A 22262-nucleotide genomic window follows, 5' to 3' on the forward strand; every position below is an offset into this window, starting at 1 on the left:
ATCTATTCAACTATTTTCATATGTTCCCATTAACAGACAAAAACTTCATATAAACATAAATATATATGAAGTTTATTGGATCAGCCAAGGTTCCTTTTTTAAAAATAAATTTTTATTGAAGTATTAGCATACATACATATATGCACACAAATACACTATCTCGATCAACATTCTACAGGATCCATAGAGCTGCTGAGATTTACAAAGCTGTCTACACGTGGGCCGTTCTCTTCCTTCCCATCACGTCTTGCTGTTTTCACAGCCCTGGTCACAGAGGAAGTCAAGAAAGCAAGAGAGAAGAGGCACCCTGCGGCGGAGCATGCCACAGAGACACCCTTCCAAGAGGACCCAACTCAAGGCTCAAAGTCACAGCTAGTCCGTTCCCGTCACCTGCCTGCAGCTGAGTTCCTCTGCCACAGAAGAGGAGAAGCTACGCTGTGCTCCTTCCCCAGAGTGAACGCAAGACTCCAGCCAGGGCCGCTGCTAGACCATTTACTTGCACCTATCAGATACTGATTGCGATGTAATGGTACTAATTTTATTTAGTAAGAACGCTTTCCTGCATCTTGACCCGTGGCCTGAAATGTAAGCATCCTTTTGGACACTGCACTGTTCTGCTCTGTCCCATCTCTAGGCTGTACTTGGCCTCAGGCTGTCAGCCTAGTGATAGTTTTGACTTTTTTTTTTTTTTAATGTATTAGGGTTATTTTTTATAAAAATGCTTTTTAAGAATCACATACATACAGGATGAATAAGGGAGATGTACCTAAAAAGAGTAAGACAACCAAATAAACAAAAACAAGAAACCACCAGTTTTCACAGACAGAAATGTAACAAGTTCAGAATTTCAAAAATGCATAAATGATACAAGAAACACCATAAGCAAAACCCCCACCAGAAATCTGCATGTACGCGTAGGAATGGGGTCAAAGTAAAAACTTAAATTAGCCGAGTTATACACAAGTGATTGGGCCAATATGAACTTTCTTTCCTATTTTACGCTGATGGAAAACAAGAAAATGATACTGAAAATCTAAGAATATTTCTGAGTGGTCCACTGTTTTACGTTAGAGACAAGTGTGGAGTAGGGACCGGCTACAACATCAGAAAGGGAAAAGGTCATTCCAATTTTGGGGAAAGGTAAAAAAATGATGGCAACTTGACACTAACCTCAGGGAAGACCCCAAAATAGATCCTTCCAGTGTTTTCTAATTCTTCAGGAAAGAGAACATCTCTATGAATCAACAGGCGTGACTTCGTGAACTTTTAGGGGCAGTTGCCTGCCTAACATTTGGGAAATGCAGGACTTCTACAAGGAATGTAAGCTCCCCCAATATCCTTTATAACCTTGAAGAGCTATGGGCTCATCAGTAAGTCGCTGCATCCTTACCTAATGGGTGTTGACTGATACCTTGGTCAATTTGTATCCCACTGAAAAGTTTTGGAGGCCTACTATAGGCCCTTATCCTCAGACTTGTTTCATTCAATGGACAAGGTTTACATACGAAACTCTAGAGTGATCAGAAAAAGACAGCAAATAGATCTTACATGAATCCAAAAACATCTCAAAAGGTTAATGAATCTAACACAAGAAAACTTAATAGGAAGAAATGCAAGTCCTGCAAACTAGGTTAAGCAAAACACCAACTCTACAAGTGCAGGATGGGGGAGAATCACTTAACAGCAGTAAAAAATCATCAACCTCTGAAGACTCACACGGTATCACATGGGTGCCAGAAAAGCTAGTCCAACATCTGGGTGCTAACAGATGAAGAGTGTTAACTAGGACATAGGAATGATAGCTCTGCTACTTATAAATGTTCAGCTTTGGGTTGTGTACTTTCAGAAAGCCCTAGAAAACCAGAGCATTTGCAGAAAAGGGTCTTGGATGGTAAAGACAACTGAAGCCCGTGACATAGGATGAGTGAACTGGGGACAGAAAAGAGCAGAGGCTGGGTGTCATCACAGTAGCTGCTGTTAAATGTTTGGTCTCGAGCTAATAAGACAAATGAAGGGAAGAAACAAAGAACCAATTGGGACAGGTAGAGCTGCCCAAGATGAAAGTAGATTCTGGTTCCTGGAGTCAGACTAACACTGCCAAATGTTTTTTCCAACTTTGAGAATTCCATAAATACATACTTAAAGATCTGACCAGCTACAAAATTTATTACTCTATTTTTGAAGAACACACAAATGACAATTCTTCAGAACTATTATGTTAAAACTTCTGAGGACATAAAACTACAAGTCATTCAGAATTTGCTTTTTTGGGCCACTTTTTATCTCTCAAATGGACAAATGTGGGGGTGTTTCCCCCTAGTTTTACTGAGATACAATTGAAATATGTATCGTTTTTTTTGATGTGAAATCAGTCTAGAAAATGTAATTTATTTAGCCCCCCTCCCCCCACTAGTGTTAAAGCAATCAGCATTGTATAAATTTTTCATGGTATACTTCACTAATATAGTGTAGTAAACTTTTATACTGTAACAGGGAATATTCCATCTTACCTGCTACAGTTATGCGTGTTCCACCCTGAAAAAAGCAAAAAGCCCTAAAAAAAATCATACATACAATACAAACATGGGTTATTAGAAAGGAATTCCTTCCTTTTCGAAGACAATTTTACATAGCCAATCTTCTAGGTACATTTAACTTACGGTTTTATTTATATAATTTAGGTTACCCCTAACTATCTGGAAATGTGTGGTATGGTATAAACCTAATTCTAACCAATTCCAATTCTGTCTCGAAGGTATGTCTTAGTACACTATCCTTAAGCTCTAGAAATAACTTCTGCGTAGCTGAGATTGCCATAAATCCATTTCAACATTCATTCTCAGAGATTATGCAAAATATGGATAAATCCATGGAACACACTAAAGAAATATCTGATCTACATACTACATCACAGCATTATCCACAGATCAAAACATGAAACTTTTCCATGGTTCTCCCTAAAAGAAATGATCTACTGTCTTTCAAAAATTTTGCTATACTTCCTAGAATATTTATACCAGTTCTTTGGAAAAGCAAGAATTAACTTTGGCAGTCTTTGTGCTCAAGGACGAAACAAGGGTTCCTTTTTTCTTATCATTCTTTCTTGCACCTTTTGGTCTTGGAGTGGAAATACAATCTCTCAGAAAGAGAATGTACATACTGTTAGAGTCCTAGTCATTTATGACTCTAGTATATAAAAGTAAGATAACAAATGGAATTGTGATAAAAGGCACAAGAGGGAGCTTACTTAGGTGACATGTCGTCCAACAGTACAATTTTTTGGCCACTGGGAAAAGTATTTACGAGACAATACCTGAGCTGGTTTCTTGTGTGCCAAGATATCCACTACCTCCTATATTCTTAAACACAAGTCTTTGACATCATCTAAATTAGTTTAAAAAGTGTCTAAGTGGGTTATTAAGTTTTGTATTCATGTAGAACAACCGGGTTACAAACTTACTTCAGGAATTTCTGTTGACTATAAACACTGAATCTCATTTCAGAACAGATCTGGACAGCACAAATACCAGAATCAAAGAAAGATGTTCTTACACGGACATTTAGAAACCTGGTAACTTCTCATTTAAATGGTGCTTTTAAGAGAAAGGAAACAATAGTGACAGAGTAAAGCCTGCCTCTAACCATGAGAATCCCAGGAATAAAACCAAAATGCTCCCCAAAGCCACAGGTGTTTATCACAGGGACAGAGAAAAATATGATTTTGAAAGGCGCAGGGACAGTTTTTCTCTGCCTCCACTAATGGGCTGTAAGAGTACTGGTTAATAGCAGTATACATAATACAATTACATAATGTTGGCTTCATTTTTCTTTCAGGCTTAAAAAAAAAAACCTTCATGTCCTTGTACTTTAGGGGCTTGGAAGGTCTGCCAGCCACTGTCTTTCTTGTCACCAGAGCCCTCGGCAGGTTTACAAATGGACATGCCCGAGACTGCCATCTGGTGGAAATGATAGAAATTGAAATGATTTTGTTGTAAGTAATTAAGCCAGTCGTCTACAAAGAAGGTAGGAATTAAAAATATATGGGGGGGGGGGGAATGGTTCATTCATGACAGCAATAAGAAATATAAAATAATAAAGAATTAACTGAAGAAACATGTCAAGCATACGGAGAAAACTATAAAACTTTACTGGGGACATAAAAACACTCATATCATAGATACAGCATTTTCCTGGAATAGAGCTCTTCTCTCAAGTTATCAATGACCCCCTCCCCTAATTATTCTAAAGTATATCACAACTCAACATTAACAGGATTTTTATTTGGCAGGGAAATCTTGGCCAAATTAGTCAAAAGTTCATCTGGAGGAATAAACACTGAATTTTTGTTCAAGTAGAGTAATAAGGGAGCACTTTCCCTACCAGATAATAACACATATAATAAAACTATGATACTTAAGACGACATACTGATACATAATACAAAGCAATGAAATAGAATGCCCATAAAAATACAAGCATATACAAGAATATACAGTAAAAGGGCATTTTCAAATAAATGAGAAAAGACTGGCTTATGTATTAGCTGGTTTAAGAGGATAACGAAAAATATTACATTAGATTTTTGCCATGGAGTAATACCCCAAAATAAGTTTGACTAGTATTTATAACAAAAAAACCAGTCATAAAATATATATAAATATTTACTTACTCAGAATGTGAAAAGATTGTCTATGTATACAACTGAAGGCTGAGACTGTTAAAGAAAATAATAAAATTCTAAAACTTTTGAAGCTTATTTATTTATTTAAGTAATCTCTACACCCAACGTGCAGCTCAAACTCATGGCCCTAAGATCAAGAGTCACATGCTCTTCTGACTGAGCCAGCCGGGTGCCCCAAATTCTAAAATTTTTTAATATAAACAACCAAGGGACACTTCTCAAAACTCATCAAATTAAACACCTAAGATCTTTGCAGTTTACTGTATATAAATTTTACTTCAATTTTTCAAAAAAGTAAAACATAAACCCCACTATATCTGACTTCAGATGGCATATGGGAGATAAAAGGGTTATTTTTTAAGTATTTCTGACCAAAGAGAGCTATCCAATACTCTTTCAGATCAGAGCATTTTAGCTCTCACCTGTGCATCTCCAATTATAGCAGAAAGACTCTATTCTTACCGTAGGAAAAACTGGCACAGAAACAAAAAGTTACTGTGTTAAGAAAAAGCACAGAAATAAAGTATCATAGCATAAGATTTTTTGGGGGGAGAAAAACCCCATGTTATTGAGCTTGCAGTTTTTCAGGAACTAGGTCATTTCCATATTGTTAGACGTGCTTTGTCCTTAGTCCCAACCCTCAATATCCTTATTTAAAAAGACAAACAATAACTAATAAAATAATTCATGGTGTATTTGAAAGAATGGTTGAACACCTAAATACAAATACAAAGAGCTCTCACAAATCAATAAATAACTGTATTAGAAAATAAGCAACACGTTGAATAGGCTTTAATAAAAGATATAAAATTAGCCAAAGTGTGAGAAAAAAGTGTTCAATCTCACTAGTAATCAAATAATTGAGAATTAAGTCAAGAAAATATCATAAATTACAATATTTTACCTATCAATTTGGCAATGCACAACACAAGAGAAAGCAAAAGACACAGGCATTTTTGTATACTGTTGGGATTATAAATTGGTACCCCCCTTCCCAAAAGGCAATTCAGGAACACTAAATTCACTTTAGTTGGTTTTTTATTTTTTAATTCAAAACTTTATAAAAAATTCAAACATACAGAAAATTACGGAAAAGAATGTAAGATACCCTTACCTACCACCCAAATTTAACCAATGTTAACATTTTGATTTGTTTTGTGGGGTTGAGGGATGGAAAGAAAGATCTCACACTTTGCAATGCTTCTGAATAAACGCTGTCCTAAATCATTCCTATGCATGTTGTATACATATTATTTACCTATAAATTATATATCACATATTCCCTCATCCCTCAACTCTGAAGATTTCCATTTTGTTCCGTGCCACTTTTCATGCATGATTAAGAAGAAAATGAAACAATGATGATTTATAAGATTTTATTTGAGAGAGAGAGAATGAGCAAGCGAGAGAGAGAGCGCACACAAACGGGGGGGGGGGGGCAGGAGGGAAGGCAGAAGCAGGTTCCTCGTTGAATAGGGAGCCTGACATAGGCTGAATCCCAGGACCCTGAGATCAGGACCTGAGCCGAAGGCAGACGCTTAACCGACTGAACCACCCAGGCGCCCTGAAGTGGTGCTTAATAACTTAGGATTATTTTATACCTCTTGTAATATGGTTGGGTTTGGTTTTTAAGCAGGCTCTACACCCAACGTGGGGTTGAACACAAGACCCTGAGAACAAGAGTAGTACACTCTACCAACTGAGCCAGCCAGGTACCCTGTAACAGGTTAAGAGACTTTTTACAAATCTTGTCATTTGTTTTGCTTACACAATAACTTTGCTTCTATGTTAAATCATTTGTGATCATTTTAAAGAGATTTTAAACAGCATTGGACTTAACACATGTAGTCCCAACGATATGCAAAGCGCACTCATGGAACTGAAATAGGAATCACCATTAAGCAGCAGATGCAACTGTGCTTAGCCAATGGCAACTGTAAGATGCCACTGACCTAGGATGCTTCTCAATCGCAAAGAAATTAAAATATGAAAAAGTGCATTTCGGAATAAATTTTGGAGATTAAAGCTGTCCAACGACATCCTTGTAGAACTTGGTGTTTCTTTCAGCGTTATGTTCTTTGAGTATTAAGAGGGCTCACTGCCTAAGGAGGAAAAGCCAATAGCAACTAGTTGCTGCTGGAGCACAGGATTCTCAGCCCAGCCTCGCCAGCATTTTCACTAAGCACGCCAGGAAGAACTGTTTTGTGCTAAAGGGTACTTACTAGTAGCTTGAGTTATTCCTCCTTGGCAACATCTGCCTAAAATCAGGAAAACGGTCTAGAGACAGTCACTTCAACAGCCCAGAAATTCACACACTTATCAGCTGAGCCTAAGGTGCCGCCAGTGATATACTTGCCTTGGAGCCCAAAGATTCAGTAACCAGGAAGAATACACGAACGCAACATTTAAAAGAATCAAAACTAATGTGAAAACCATGACAAACAAAATATCAGGTATTAAATAAAGACAAAATCGCTATCGCTGAACTTTTCATTGAGCGTTTTTCATTTCAGTGAGCGAGTTCATTCACTGGAGTCTCAGGCTCCAACATAGCAGGTGGGGCTCTGTTCCCGGTCCAGCCGGCCCTACAGGGGAAGGCAAGGGGTCAGTGACCGCTGTGGGACCACACTAGCTTCACGTGTAAATGTGCAACACACTCATTTTCATAGGTAGGGTGAACAGTTTTCAATACTAGGTGCCAAAATGGATGCAGACTACTAAGCAGCGGAGTGTGGTTATTCATCGTATTTTTATTAAAAGGAATGGAAGTTTGGAAGTTTATGAAAGATGAAGGCGATGCCTACCTGACAGGTAGGAGCATAAATGAGGCCACAGTAACGAAAATGGTGCGTTATTTCACAGGGTTAGATAAAAAAGACAATAGAACAGAATGGAGAATGAGAAATGGATGACCTATGTAGGAAATTGGTGTGTGACAGGGATGGCTTGGTGTTGGCACAATTAGCTAGCGGAATGCAAAAAACTGGATCCCCGACTCCATACTGTAAAAACCAGTAAATTCAAGATGGATTAAAATCCCACTATATTATGCACTCGGGAGGTAGGAAGAAGACTCTAAAACTACTGGAAGAATATATAACTTGAGATGGCGAGGATTCCTTGAACAAGAAAGACAAAAGTACAAGCTGTAGAGACTGATAAATAAATCTCATAGGCAAAGTATTAAAAAAATTAGGTTTTGCAATACATATACACAAAGGATTAGTATCCAGACTATACATAAAAAACTACAAATAAGTAAAAAAATGGCAAACCAAAAAGAAAAATGAGCAAAGGATATGAGCAATCATTTCAGAGGAAATTCAAATGGTCACTGAGAAAAAGAGGTTTGCCTCACATGTAACCAGATAATGCAAATTAAACTATTTCTTGGTCACATATAACTGGCAAATCTCAAGTCTGACAATTATCTGCGTTAACTGAGAATGGAGATAAATAAACAGGAATTTCTGTACATTTCTAGTGGAAGTGGAAACTAGGATATCTTTACTATAATGCATTTGCAATATTAACTTGATGGTATGCATACCTAATAACCTAATTTTATTTCTAGGCAAATACTAGAAAAACACTAGTACATGTGCACAAGGGACATATGCCAGGAAGCCCACTGCATCAGTTGTTTTTCTTTTTTAGTAAATAGTTACAAATCCTCTAAATATCCCTCAATGGAGAAATGGATACATTGTGGTACAGTCATACAAAGGATTATATCAGTTTTTCTTTAACCATTAGCTTGTTTTATAGAAGAGGGGATGTAGAGGTAATGTGAGCAGATCAATTCAAACCCGAGGCTGGGAATAACATCTTTTCCTCCCCCTAATACCCTAGGCCAAAATCAAAACTAAACAAACGGGGGATGTGCGAAGTAAGGGGTAATGAGGTGGCTGACCCCTTGTGGTGGGCGATATTTGACTCTTGGTGCAACTTCATTCCCCTTCCCCACCTTCTAAATAGGTAAATCTTAATTCTGGGGTAGATCGCAAGTCAAAACCATGGCTCAGCCAACATTCTTCTGAGTTTCCTTCCTTGTAGAAGAGTGTACTGTCTAGTTTCATCCACCAAGTCATATATGTATACACTCTCTGAGCCTAGTGATCTTTAAGCGTTCCAATGTCATAAAACCTTTACTCAAATCTTAGATGGAATCCCAACAAGTAACACAGAAAAAAGCAGAACTGCTCCGGAGGTTGAAAAATGGCACCCCTTGTAATTGTAACACTTTAGGGAGTTTGAACTACATGAAAATTCTTAAGACTATTAGTTTATTTCTGAGTATGTATAATTTCAAAATGTGAACTCTTCCTGAAATGCTTTTAAGGTTCCTAAAGAACCTGTAACTCCAGGATTAATAGAATCCAGTTACTCTAACAGCATCGAAGTTCTATAATGATTGCCAGTCTTACCTGAGATCAATTGCAATAGCAAATATTAAATATAAGTATTTAAAATAAGATTTATACTATATCAATTGGCTTAGAAGATGCTTACTCAAAAGCAACAATCTCATGAAAATAAACGCGGTCCTCTAAATCATGTCACTGTGGAATTTTGCCAAAATAAATTGCACCTCCTGACTGGAAGACTTAGTAATGAAACAAAACTCCTCTCCATAGTGAATGTACAAGTGAAAAGAAGCACAAATGACCCAGGAAAGGGAAAGAAGGTATCAGACCATTACATTAGAATAATTCTTGGATGGTACTGGTCCTCTTCACCTCAAATACATCCCCACGTATTTTCATTAGAGTAGATATGATGAGATAATATGTAAAATACTAGAGATAGTAAGAGAGATAGAAAATAGAAAATAAAAGAGATAAATGTAAAATATATTTGTTGTACAGATTTAATTCCTAAAGCAATCACTATTGCCATTATAGACTATGGTTATTAGTCAAGGGGGAAAAAAAAATCCCAAAACTTTGATTCCACCCATATTTGAAAGGTATGGTGCTTTCTTGCTCCACTAGAACAATAAACGATGTATTTAGTTAATAGAAGTGTTTCCCAGGCAGAATAAAACTAAAAATAAGGGGCGGGGGAGAAGAGACCACAGCCAGGAAAACCAGCAAGGAGAGAGAACCAGCACTGATGGAGTCACAGCCTGAAAAGAAACCTATTCTGTATTAGTAGCTATCCTGGTTTACTTCTAGACCACAAGGTAACATACATAAACCAAAACAATGGGCAAAAGTAAACACCTGCTTAGCATTTCCATTAAGGCTTATAGAAAAATTCCCCAAGTTGAATAGAAGAAAAATCTTAACTGAACACAGAAAACAATGCAAATCATTATAATGCCCACTAAGAGTTTATTTGCCAAAGTAAGTAACTCTGCGAATTGCTTTGAAATAACTTAAATTTTAGTCGTAATGATTATTACATTAGTATTTCACTATCTCACGAATACAATGGATTTTCTGCATTGTGCATTGTGTATGTGAAAAAAAAAATCACAATATGTGATTCTTTACTATTTAGTCACCCAAAACAAAATGTGTTCTAAAATCTTCTATCAAATGCAAACACAAAGGCAACTTAGAAGAGGAAATGTGAATTTAAGAAGTCACAAAAATGGGATCTAAATTCAAGACAAGAAAGTATGATTTGGCTAGCAAAAGAAATTCAATGGGCAAGTTCCGGTTCATTTCTGTGACTGAAGCTGAATAAAAATTCAGTTTAACTCCAGCAACATAGATCGATGCTCTGGTTTGACCGTATACTTTCCCACATCCGGAAAACACACACATTTGTTTTCTGATGACCAATTTGTTGTCTGAAAACAAAAACGCCGTTCATAACATCAAAATACTTATTTACTTATTAGTGCATGGTCTCATTCCATCAAGTATTTCAGGTAATTCAGTTTGGGATATAAACTAGTGAGACTAAATTCTGGCTCAAATGTTGGGCTAACATTATCAAAACATCTCTCCCCAACTGATACCATTTCCCTGGTCTTTAAAAGACATTTTGAAGGCTAGCTAGGAGAAAAACAAAACAAAAACAGACCTCACAGCGCATGACAGCACCCTCTTTTCACATAGGAAGATTGATTCATTATATGGAAACTTCATCTTAGTATTAAATTTTGCTACAGTTTCTTATGAAGACCAAGTGTCTAGTTAGGTGGCTGGAGAGCCTGCCGAGCACTATGAAAAGACATCAAAACCCAAATGAATCCCCCACATCTGAAAACGAAACTGACTTAAGGACTGAAGAATTCAGAGCTGCCGTCACTTTTTAACTAGACACATTTAAAACAAAAAGCTCAAGTAATAAGTGGGTTTTTTCCAAGTATTAAGTGTCTTCAGTAAATATTTTAATTACCAAGCCTCATAATTGGACAAGAAACATGAGACAGAAATTATGAGTGCTTTTTTAATGCCTCCAAGGCAACTTTACTCAACTCTGTTGAATGTCCAGAAAATCGAAAAACCTAACAGCAAAACTTCAACATAAAAGCCCTGATTTATTTAATGGTCATTAAAAAACGAAAAGTCCTATCTTTATCTGGCCAACCCAACTTGACATCTCAAATCGTTTTGTGGCAAAACGATTTTATTTCAAATAACACGAATCTACATTGAGGACATCTTAAGAGACTAGAGTGATCTGAATATATGCAATATGAAAACCAAACTCTCTTGTTAACTTCAACCTCAAAACAGGAGTTTCCCAAGTTGAAACCCATCACAGTAATTTCCTGACAAAATACAAAATTAAAAGATTCCACCTTGTTCATCTTGCTAAGCAGAACAGTGACCAGTCACCATCTCCCCCCAGCTAAATTTCATGCCGAAGTGTGATGGCTGTCGCTTACACTTAGCGACCTGTGCGCTGAACCAGGCGCTTTCATGGAGCACCACATAAATCTTTCGCCTTTTACCATTTCTACTTGAAAGAGTGACTGACAGACTATGGTGATTCAGCATACATTTTCTCAGAAATAAATGAAGTAAGCCCGTCACTCAAGGAAAACAACTGACAATATTTGGTGCCAGCGACAGAATCTCACCTTTCAAATGAAAATTAGAATTTTGAAAAATCTGTATCCATTGCCGTGAGCTTGACAGCTTCCCGATACTTGAAAGATTTTTTCTGATGAGATCAGTTACATTAAGAAAAAAATTTTAAACACTGTATAATAACATGTCAATATTCTGAAGAATTGCATAATTCAATGAACCAGTATTTTCCAAACGATCAATGCATGATGTTACCAAATCATGTCGAAGTAGGACATCCATTCAAAACTCCCGACAAGATAGATCAAATGGGTTTTAATGTAAGAGTACAAAGTGGACTGACAGTTTCAGACTGCACCTAACCTTTAAGAAATGAATCAAACAGAATAGTCACAATTACCTGAAGCTATTAAAATACTCTTTTCCAAATATGCACTTGTGTGAGGCCAGATTTCTTCATATACTTCCAACGAAGCACCACATTGCAACAAAATGAATGCACAATCAGATATGAGAATCCAGCCCAACATTAAAGGGTTTACAAAAACGAAAACCACGGCTACTTCTCACACTAAATTTTTTAAATTTGGAAAATAACTATTTTTCATAAAACAATGCTATTTATGTTACCAGGCAATGGTTTCATTTTTTCATGGATTGAAGTAGTATGTAAAATTTCTTGGCTTTAATTTCTAATGTGATAAATAAAATAAATAAAATAAAACCCGTAAGAGCAAAAGTTCTTTGGGATCTTTAATCCTTAAAAAATATAAATGGAAAAAAGAATATAAACAGCTGGACTAGAAGACTGAGATTAGTAAAGACTGAGTTCAGATTTTCTTTTGCTAATTCACACATTATTTGTATTTCAAGGGTCACTAAACCACCTGAAAAAGGTTTTTGGAAGCGGCAAAAAAAAAAAAAAAAAAAAAAGTTTTGGAGTGAAGAGGGGGTTAATTAGTACTGTCCTATACAGTTTGGTTAATTCCCCTCTGGAATTACAATTCACCTACATGGTTTTGTATGAAACATTTCACAATAAATATTCCAACTATGTAAAATGTTTAAAAATTACATTCAAAACCAGACTTTTACTTTTAAAAATCATACCAAATAGTAATATGTCACACTGTTTTTATCAATTCTTTATTTAGGTAACAAGTTGGTTATGTTCACTGCATTGTATGAAACATCACAATATCATACTGGAAAGGTACTATCAGTACAGGGTTGGATCAGAGTGGACAGTTTGAACAATAAACCATTTTGCATTCTTCATTCCCTGTCTTTTTACAACCCCCCAAACCCAGTAAAGGGACAGATAGCTTTTAACATCATCATGTAAAGCACTTTAACTTACAAGGCTAAAATCTAAAGAATAAATAAAATATATTGTGGCAATAATTCCTTTTAGACCAAAAATCAGGTGCACGATAAATCAAATGGTCAGGAAAGCTGTCTGTATTCAAATGTGTGGCTCTCCAGAAACAGCTTCAGGAAAATGTTACAGAAAATATCATGAATTCCATTTCACACAGGACCAGATGATGACTCATTTTAACTACACACAAGGGCAATTACATCCTGCTGAAACACAATTTCAACATATAGGGAAATGTTTACAAAGCATCCACAACATGTAAACCATGTACAAATGGATACATTCATTGCTTCTCTACCCCAATAGCTTCTTTTCGATAAATATTTTACTCTTCATGTTCAGCATTAATTGGATTTACTACATGCAAAACTCAAAAAGAATTCAAGAATTCAAGGTTATTGTAAAAATAGAATTAAAATAATAATCTTCAAGTACCTTGTGACAGCCACTCTGTACCGTGCCCAATGTTATAAAATGAAAGGTTACTGAACCCATGAAAATATCTCTGTAATATTTCCTTAGATCTAAAATAGATAATTTTAAATGTATTTATAGTCATTTCAATGTGATATTCTGAGCTTTGAAAATAACGTAAACAATTAAAAATTATACCAAATTACACACAAAACTTGTATCTTAAAAGCTGAAAAATTAAAACTATAGAAACCCACATGTAAAACAGAAATCACAATTTACATTATAAAGGCAAATCTCATCATTTAAAAAATTTGCAGCAGTGAGATGTCAAAGCAAATTATAAATAGCCATAAATTAATCCATTTGGTTTCAAAAGATTTTCTAGTGAGAGTGGAAGGATGTAGTAGGTACATGCAAAAAATTTGTAAGGGTTTGTAATATTATTGCCAAATACACTTTATCTTGAAAAGCAGGCAACGTTACAATTTGGACATTATTGGAGAACCCAGTTTGGTAATACAGGTAAAATTAGAAAAAAAATTAAATAACAATTAATAAATATATATCCTATAGTAAATTGCTCAAAGAAAATTTCAAGCCACAGAGCTGCAAAAAGGCTTCCAACTTGGTGAATTGAGAAAGGAACATCCCATACAATTCTTTACTCTTACATGCTTATATGTTGTGTGTCTTGTCTAAAAACAAAAAAACAAAAACAAAAACATAATGTATCTTCAGAGTACGGCTAACTATATTCCCATGCACCTCAGGCAGAGTTTGGGATTTGTGGTGAAATAACTCCCGTTGGTTCCTAGGGCCCAAAGTTCAATGCAGATGGAACCAGTATGCCTGAGGTCGGCAAAAATACTGCAGTACAGGCAATGCTACACGTGGCAATTATCAGAAAACACAAATATAAACAAATGATGGGAAATGCTAATGATTCTCTGCTCATATCACAAAACGCTGGGAAATCCACAAGAATATTTTTCCCTTGTATTGAAGAAAATTGTGATTAAAAGTTTTTTTTTTCCCCCAATTTTCAGAATCAAAAGCATTTTAGAAGGTTTATAAGGCTACCATGGGTCTTCTAGATCTCCAGCACCCTACAGGAAGAGAAAAGGAAGAATATTATTATTATTTACCTCCACCACTTCCAGGTTGGATTGAATTTCAAAAGAAAACAAAATCAGATGAACAAATTACCTTCCTTTCTTTGTTTGAAAAGGCACTTTTACAGAGAGGTGTGTGTAATGTATACTGTGTGTATATACATGGATCTACCTAATACAGATAGATAATTGGTTGGATTTTTTTCCCTCCCCTCTCCACCAAATGCCTTCCTCTTTCTCAAACCACTTAAAAATATTCCGGCATTGGAGAAATAGATCAAAAACATCAGCAACATCCAAAGATCCAAAGTTTCAACTTAGGGCACCTTAAGCAACTTTAGATATATGATAAATATAAACATGAATCAGAAAAGTTAATGTTCTACATTCACAAAATATTTAAGAAATATCTTCCCATGTGACTGATAGCCACCTGTATCTTAAAAACCTATTTTAACAAAAACAAAACTCATATCTGCCACTATTTAAAAGATCCTGTAATTCTTGCATTTCTTACTATCTTATGACGACTTATAGCAAAGAGGACTGTCTTGCAATCCTTAAAACGCCCATCATGGCGACTCTCTGCCATGTCTATGTGTGTCCATACTGACCCAGGATTAATATTTTGTATCACAAAAAGGGGATAAGAAACAGAATGGATTTGAGTAAGCAAGACTTCTCAAAATGTTTTCTTTTAGTTAACGACAAAAGCCAAGCCAAAAGTTTTCTAAATTTTCTACCAATACAAATGAATTTCTACTGGGTATTTTTCCAATATACCAAACCTGGTTTTTAAAAAAATTTTTTTTAATTTAAAAATAAGTACAACATGCATAGATTATTCCACATCACATGCTTTATTTGGACTTGAACACTTATAATTTCATTCTAAACACTTGGTTGACACACATTTTGATGTATGTAGTTAGGCTATACAGAATATACAAACCAAAGCTGTAATAATACATAGGTTTTTCAAAAATTAGGTTTCAATAAAGAATACAGAGAAAGGAAAAATAACCACACATCCAACAGCTCAGAACGTCTAAAAATAAAACTACAGAGATGTAAAATATAAACAAGTCAAAGAACACACAAATTATCATCCTTGGGGAAAAAAAAAAATACAGGCCAGCATCTGCCATTCTTTGATGAACTAAAATCACTAAAGAAAACACAAATTTTTTACAAAGCTAACTATGAGTGTACTATGTAAAATAATGTGAAGCAGTAGAATTCTACATTTACAAGTTTTTCCACAATATAATGTCATCTTGCTTATCAGTAAGTAATCTCTAATCTTATCCAGTATGAAGTTAACTACTGATTTGAGTAACTAGTAGCCTCATTTCTGGCATACAATATGAAACGACATATAATTTTATTAAATTCAACGTACTATAAATAGTCCATTTTAAACTATCTGATAAAGGTGTATGCAAAGCCCTTCTTAAAAAACAAGGCTATATGAATGTAACAAAACTAGTTTACCAAGATTCAAATAACAAAACGGTTCTATAAATGCATACATTCTACTTCCTAAGTAAAAACCAGCAAATCAAAGATCACAGAAATATCACCACGAAGTCAAGTCATATTTGTTCACCACTCATCTTTGTCCCTGCATCTTCAGTATAGCTCTCTAATTCAGCAAGAGCACTGTTTGATTCAGTACGGCTTGCCTGCATTGTCACTGGGCTTCCAGCATCACTGTTCGAAGAAGTAGCTGAGGCAGCTGGGTCAGCAGGGCTTTCTTCTCCCTCTACTTTAGCTAGCCTGTAACTAGTCAGCATCTCCTCCAGAAGTTGTCGGTAGTTTCCCCTATGATTAATTCTCATTTGCCTGAGAGCTTCCACCAATTTTCCCTGTGATCCACTTTCCTCGGCTTCCTCGGAGGCCTTTTTTTAAGATTCAAGACCCCAGTGTCAGTAGACAAACTAGGATATATCACATGTATTTCATAACATAATCACAGCAACACACTCATTTCTCTACCACGAGTAATAGAGTCTAAGCATGAGAACATTTCATTAAATAAGTATCAAGTCTTACTTGTGTCAATAAAAATTTCCACTTGAAATATCAAGTTAATTTTAGCAAATTACCATGAACTAGTTTACATCTTATTTCACACTGGCATTTGAAGCGTCCTCTGAAATTTACTCCGCTATTAGAATTCGACAGCAACACAAGCATTTCCTAAAACTGACTTGCTTAACAGAAAAAAACAGTAATTGGCTAGAATGATTTAGTACAAAAGGAAATTAGTGTTTAAAGCAACAGGAGAGGACAGAAAAGCAGGCCATTAGAACATTAGTTTCTTCATCACTGCTGCTAAATGACAGGTAAGGAGAGGAGGTACAAAATGTAGAACTATATAAATTTAAACTGGATTTTCGGGAAATTTTAATGCTTTTGTGGGTAAAACTTTAATTTCCTCTTTATTCTTACATATTTTAATAAAAACATTTCTATATCAAAATAAATTATTTAAACATAATAAGATATGAACAGGAAACTACTCAATCCTTTTATATTTTATTAAATTTTGGAAAACTTACAGGTTTCTACAACAGCAGCTACTTAATCTCGTTAGTAGAACAAGCTCTTTAACATCAAGCTTAACAACACAGTTAAGCTGACAGTTGAAAAGCAAGACAACCTTACACTGTGTGCCTCCTGATGTGATGCGTTAAGGAGTGCAGAACCATGTCCTATGTTCTTGCCAAAAAATGTTTAATATAAATCTAATAAAGCAAATTCCCAATTTACAGGAAAACAGGGAACAGAGGATCGCGTTAAAGGACACAACAAGAAAACAATCATGATCCAGAATGTAGGACATCCTATTCAAAGCTGGCTCAGATTCTTCTTTTTCAGTGGCAAGGGGAAAAAAAAAAAGTGGGGGCCTGATTACAGACTTCATTAATATGCTTGACTGATAACCTGACTGATCAAACCATTATTCAAAATAACTACTATCAGTCTTTCTAGAGACAACTGGGAATATCTGGACTTGGTACTAGATGATAATCTTAATTTTCATTGGTATGGTAATAGTATTATGGTTATGTAGAAAGATGTCCTCATTTCTTTTTCTTTTTTTTTCAACTAAGCTCTACGCCCAAAGTGGCTTGAACTCATGACCCCAAGATCAGGAGGTGCACGCTCTACCAACTGAGCCATCCAGGCGCCCCCCCCCGCAAAATGTCCTCATTTTTAAGAGCGGCATGCCAAAATATGCCAAAATGATGCCTGTAATTGGCTGTCAAAAGGTTCAGTGGAAAAAAAGAAAATAAAAAAGTAGTGTATACACACACACACACACACACACACATAAAGAGAGATAAAGCAAATACAGTAAAATGTTAACAATTGCTGAATCTAGGTAGAAGGTGTATAGGTGTTCACTATGATCATTTCAATTTCTCTAGCTATTTGGAAGTCTCATAAAATGTTGGGAAAGTAAAACTCAAAAGAGGTTACTGATATAGATGATCTGACACAAACTCTTAACCATCTCTGGAGATGGCTACCCTACAATTCTGCAACAAAGAAACAAAGATAACACGAATATAACCACATAAAATATGGTAATGTTTGTAAGAAAAATGAGAGCATTTGAATGCTTTGGGGGAAAAAAAATAGTGCCTTTATGGCAAAAAGCAAGAGATGACAGTGTGCATAGTGTATGTTTTACATGTATGCATATGTTTATGTATCCACTGGCTTTAGGATATTATTTGTAAAATGCCTGTGGGGAAAGGAAATTCAGCAAAATACAAATAATGATAATGGACAGTGAAGTTTTTATTTTCTTTGAGTTCTCCAATTTTCCACCTCATGTATACTAACTGTAAAGTAACTCTTCAAAAATTTTTTAAATGTTTTACGTTTTTATTTATTTAAGTACTCTCTACACCTAATGTGGGGCTCGAACTCACGACCCTGAGATCAAGAGTCGCATGCTCTTCTAACTGAGCCAGCCAGGTGCCCCAAATAACTTTTTTTTTTTAATTTGCAAAATTATCATATGGGGAGATCATAATAAAATGCACTCTCTGTTAAGATTTTTCTTACCTTTCCCTTTATGCTAAATAAATATGTTTCCCCAAATAAAGTTTCTCATTTGAATCTATTCAGGAAAGGTTAAGATGGAGCAACAAGGTGAATGCTTGCTAATCATAAACCCTATTCGTCTTTAATCAGGTTTTCCAAACGGAAATTTTCTACTTGATGGTGTATCACAAAGAACTTTTAATAGAGGGCATAAAGACTCCTCCACCTCACTCCCTGGCCCCCCCCCCCAAAACCTCAAACCAACAACTCCCTTTTTATTTAAAACAAAACAAACAAACAAAACTTCTAGGACTTTGAAACAAATTCTGAAGTGATTATCAACCTTGGTTTCATACCAGGATTGCCTGTGGAGCTTTTTGTTTTGTTTTGTTTTGCCAGAGAAAGAGCACAAACAGGGAGAGCATCAGGCAGAGGGAGAGGGAGAAGCAGGCCCCCTGCAGAGCAGGGAGCCCAATGTGGGGCAGCCGCTTAACTGACTGAGCCACCCAGGTGCCCCAACCTGTGGAGCTTTTAAGATTCAATAGATACCAAATGGGACACCTGGGTGGCTCAGTCGGATGAGCATCTGACTCTTGATTTCAGCTCAGGTCATGATCTCAGGGTCATGAGAATGAGCCCTGTGTCGGGTTCTGCGCTAAGTGGGGAATCTGCTTGTCCGTCTCCCTCTGCTCCTCCCCCTCCCCACCCCCCCAATAAATAAATTAATTAATTAAATAAATAAAATCTTTTAAAAAAATTATATAGATACTAAAAGTTCTATCAAACAATACTCAGATGCACTGGGTTGGGGTGAGTTTTTTAAAGCCTGACAGGTGATTCTGATATACAGAAACTCTACTTACTTGAACTTATTGATAAAAAGGTTGTTATATTGGTTGCCTTTCAATTTTTGTGAGTTCAAAAGATAAAGGACCTCTCACTCTCCATCTGACACCTATTATTACAGTAAGCATCTATGGGTTCTGTGAATTCTGTACTAGTGGTAGTTGGGGAGGAGCAGGTGCTTAAAAAAAAAAACACATTAAAACCAAACCTGTAAATCAAATCAGGATGAATTTACAATGGCTGGTATCACAGAGCCACTGAACTGAATAGAACTTAACCTAATGACCACATTTAAAAGTCGTTTTATCTCAAAGCAAATTACATTTTCCTATTGTGCTGGATAAAAGATGGATGGGTGAGACCTCTTCCCCAGCCATTTCACCTGACTCTTCAAAATTCTGTTCCACAACTGTCTTATGCATTTTCATTAACTGATATCAGAAAAGGAACCTACTTACTGTTCAGCTGCACTTTTTTTTTTACCTGAACTATATACACCACATCATGTTTACACATCTATTATAGCATTAATTCCACCTTGCAACTGTTCTAAGTCTTTTCAATTAGATTGAAAACTCTTTCAGGTAAACAGAATTTCACATTCCTTTCTGCATCCTCCCTACCCGCTACGGAAGGAAAATTAATGTTTCTGCTTAGAACTTTATGCACATGATCTCATTTAATCCTCACAGGTACCCTAAACGTAATAGGTACCACAACCCTAATTTTTATAACTGAAGAAATTTACAGGCTCAGAGAAATTTAAGTTGTCAGGGTGACAATGCTAGTAATAAGGGACACAGCTCAGATTTCTGTGCAGGTGTAATTAACATCAATGTCCCTCTGAATGTTCTTTTGAATACATTATGGTAGGTAACATAGTAAGTGCCCCATATAAAGAGACACTTACTAAAGAAATAGTGCTTAAAATTATTGAAGTGGGCCACAAATTATTTCCTATTCAAATCTACAATGTATTTCCTTGATATAGAAAGACTAATGAAATTACAGGACAAAAAAATATTAGATGGGATGGTTAAAATTATTCTGCACAACAGACTTAAGGCAATTATGGAGATGAGAATATAGAATTCTTTTTTTAAGATTTTATTTATTTGAGAGAAAGACAGCGAGAGAGGGAACACAAGCAGGGGGAGTGGGAGAGGGAGAAGCAGGCTTCCCACTGAACAAGGAGCCGGATGTGGGGCTCAATCCCAGGACCCTGGGATCACGACCTGAGCCGAAGGCAGATGCTTAACAACTGAGCCACCCAGGCACCCCGAGAATATAGAACTTTTTCCCTCTGTTTAATTTTCAAGGTTTCACTGTCATCTAGACACAGTTTAAAAGAATCAAATCTCTCATGAAAATACTGCCTTATCCCAAATAAGATACAGCAATCTAGATAAATCAGACAGCAAACAGAAGGGAAAAATAAACATTTTAAAAGATAAATTTTAAAAGACAAAATTTAACTAGCTAGTATTTACTTGCAGCATTTTTTTAATGCAGTTGCTGTAAGCAAAATGCTTCAAATGATTAGCTAAAGCAATGGAGAAAATAGTGAAGAATGCTAATATAAACATTTACAGTGTTTTTGGTGGAGTCCTATCTTCTGCTTTTCAGCTAAAAATAATTTTTAGAGATGAAAATCCTCAAATATGCACTCATGAGATAGAATTAACAGTGACCAATGAAGAATCTAATAAGCTGTTATTTGCTAGGATCATGTAAAATCTAATGAATTTGAAGTAATTTTAAAGAATCACTTAGATGGTCGAGACCACATAGCTAAGAGAAGTGGTATGTCATACCATCCTTAAAAATAAAGTTTAGTGTATTTTCAAATAGTATAGATCTTCTCTATAAAAATGCTTTGACAAGTGAAAACGAAACAATCTACAAAAAAAAAAACACTAGTATTCACCTAGTCCTGAAACTGTAATATAAAACCGTCAAAGCAGCTATGTTTATAACTGATCTATCTGAAATGATCAAAATAAAAAGACTATATATAAAACTTAATGTGAAAACACAATATGGAGACTTTTTTGGGTTTTTGTCCTGCCTTTCCTCCCTTCTTAAAAATCCAAATGCCTTAAAAAGATTTTGGATTAGGATTCAGATGTGTCCTATTTTAAATGAAAAACAAGTGATAAAAAACTGTGGACTTGACTGCTTAGTTTCAAAAACTTTATGAAATAGTCTTCATTAAAACCAGAGTATCTTAAGACTACTAAAGAGGTTCACAAAAGGACAGGAAATGATTTTTCGTGGATAGAAGACAGGTGGGGTACAGACGTATACGTAATCTCTAAGTAACTTAGACAACAAAAGAACCGTGTAAAGAGAATAGTTTTCAGAGTTCCCCTGACTTAGATTCGCATTCTGGCTGCACGATTTGTTTAGCTTTGCAACCTAGACAAACCACTTCCTCTCACTGAGTCTTAGTCTTACCTATAAAAAGGATGTTGAGGACATCACCTATGACTTTATATATATATATATACAACAGCTGGTAATTACAAGTCCCCCTTTACTACCCTTGGAAAATCAGCGATGTATATGGCTACTTGATTAGTGGGTATATTTTATTTATTTTTTTAAGATTTTATTTATTTATCTGACAGAGAGAGACACAGCGAGAGGAGGGAACAAAAGCAGGGGGGAGTGGGAGAGGGAGAAGCAGGCTTCCCGCGGAGCAGGGAGCCTGATGTGGGGCTCGATCCCATCATGACCTGAGCTGAAGGCAGACACTTAGCAACTGAGCCA

General features: G+C 35.9%; 1 protein-coding gene across 6 annotated transcripts in view; it reads right to left on the reverse strand.

Annotated features, from left to right (window-relative positions):
• Window positions 1-1531: 1531 nt before the first annotated feature.
• Window positions 1532-22262, reverse strand: part of PPM1B (protein phosphatase, Mg2+/Mn2+ dependent 1B) — an 86540-nt gene continuing 65809 nt past the window's right edge. For 3 of the 6 annotated variants that reach the window (XM_027622729.1, XM_027622723.1, XM_027622722.1), the window contains one exon: window positions 15427-16483. In XM_027622729.1, coding sequence (XP_027478530.1) covers window positions 16178-16483 — 306 coding nt within the window. In that variant the 3' untranslated portion in view covers window positions 15427-16177. Of the gene's footprint in view, window positions 3957-4653; window positions 4714-12802; window positions 14577-15426; window positions 16484-22262 lie in introns of those variants that run through there. The other 3 variants (XM_027622724.1, XM_027622725.1, XM_027622726.1) reach the window with 3 other exon arrangements.

Source organism: Zalophus californianus, chromosome 8 (genome assembly GCF_009762305.2).
Source record: "Zalophus californianus isolate mZalCal1 chromosome 8, mZalCal1.pri.v2, whole genome shotgun sequence".
Taxonomy (NCBI): Eukaryota; Metazoa; Chordata; class Mammalia; order Carnivora; family Otariidae; genus Zalophus; species Zalophus californianus.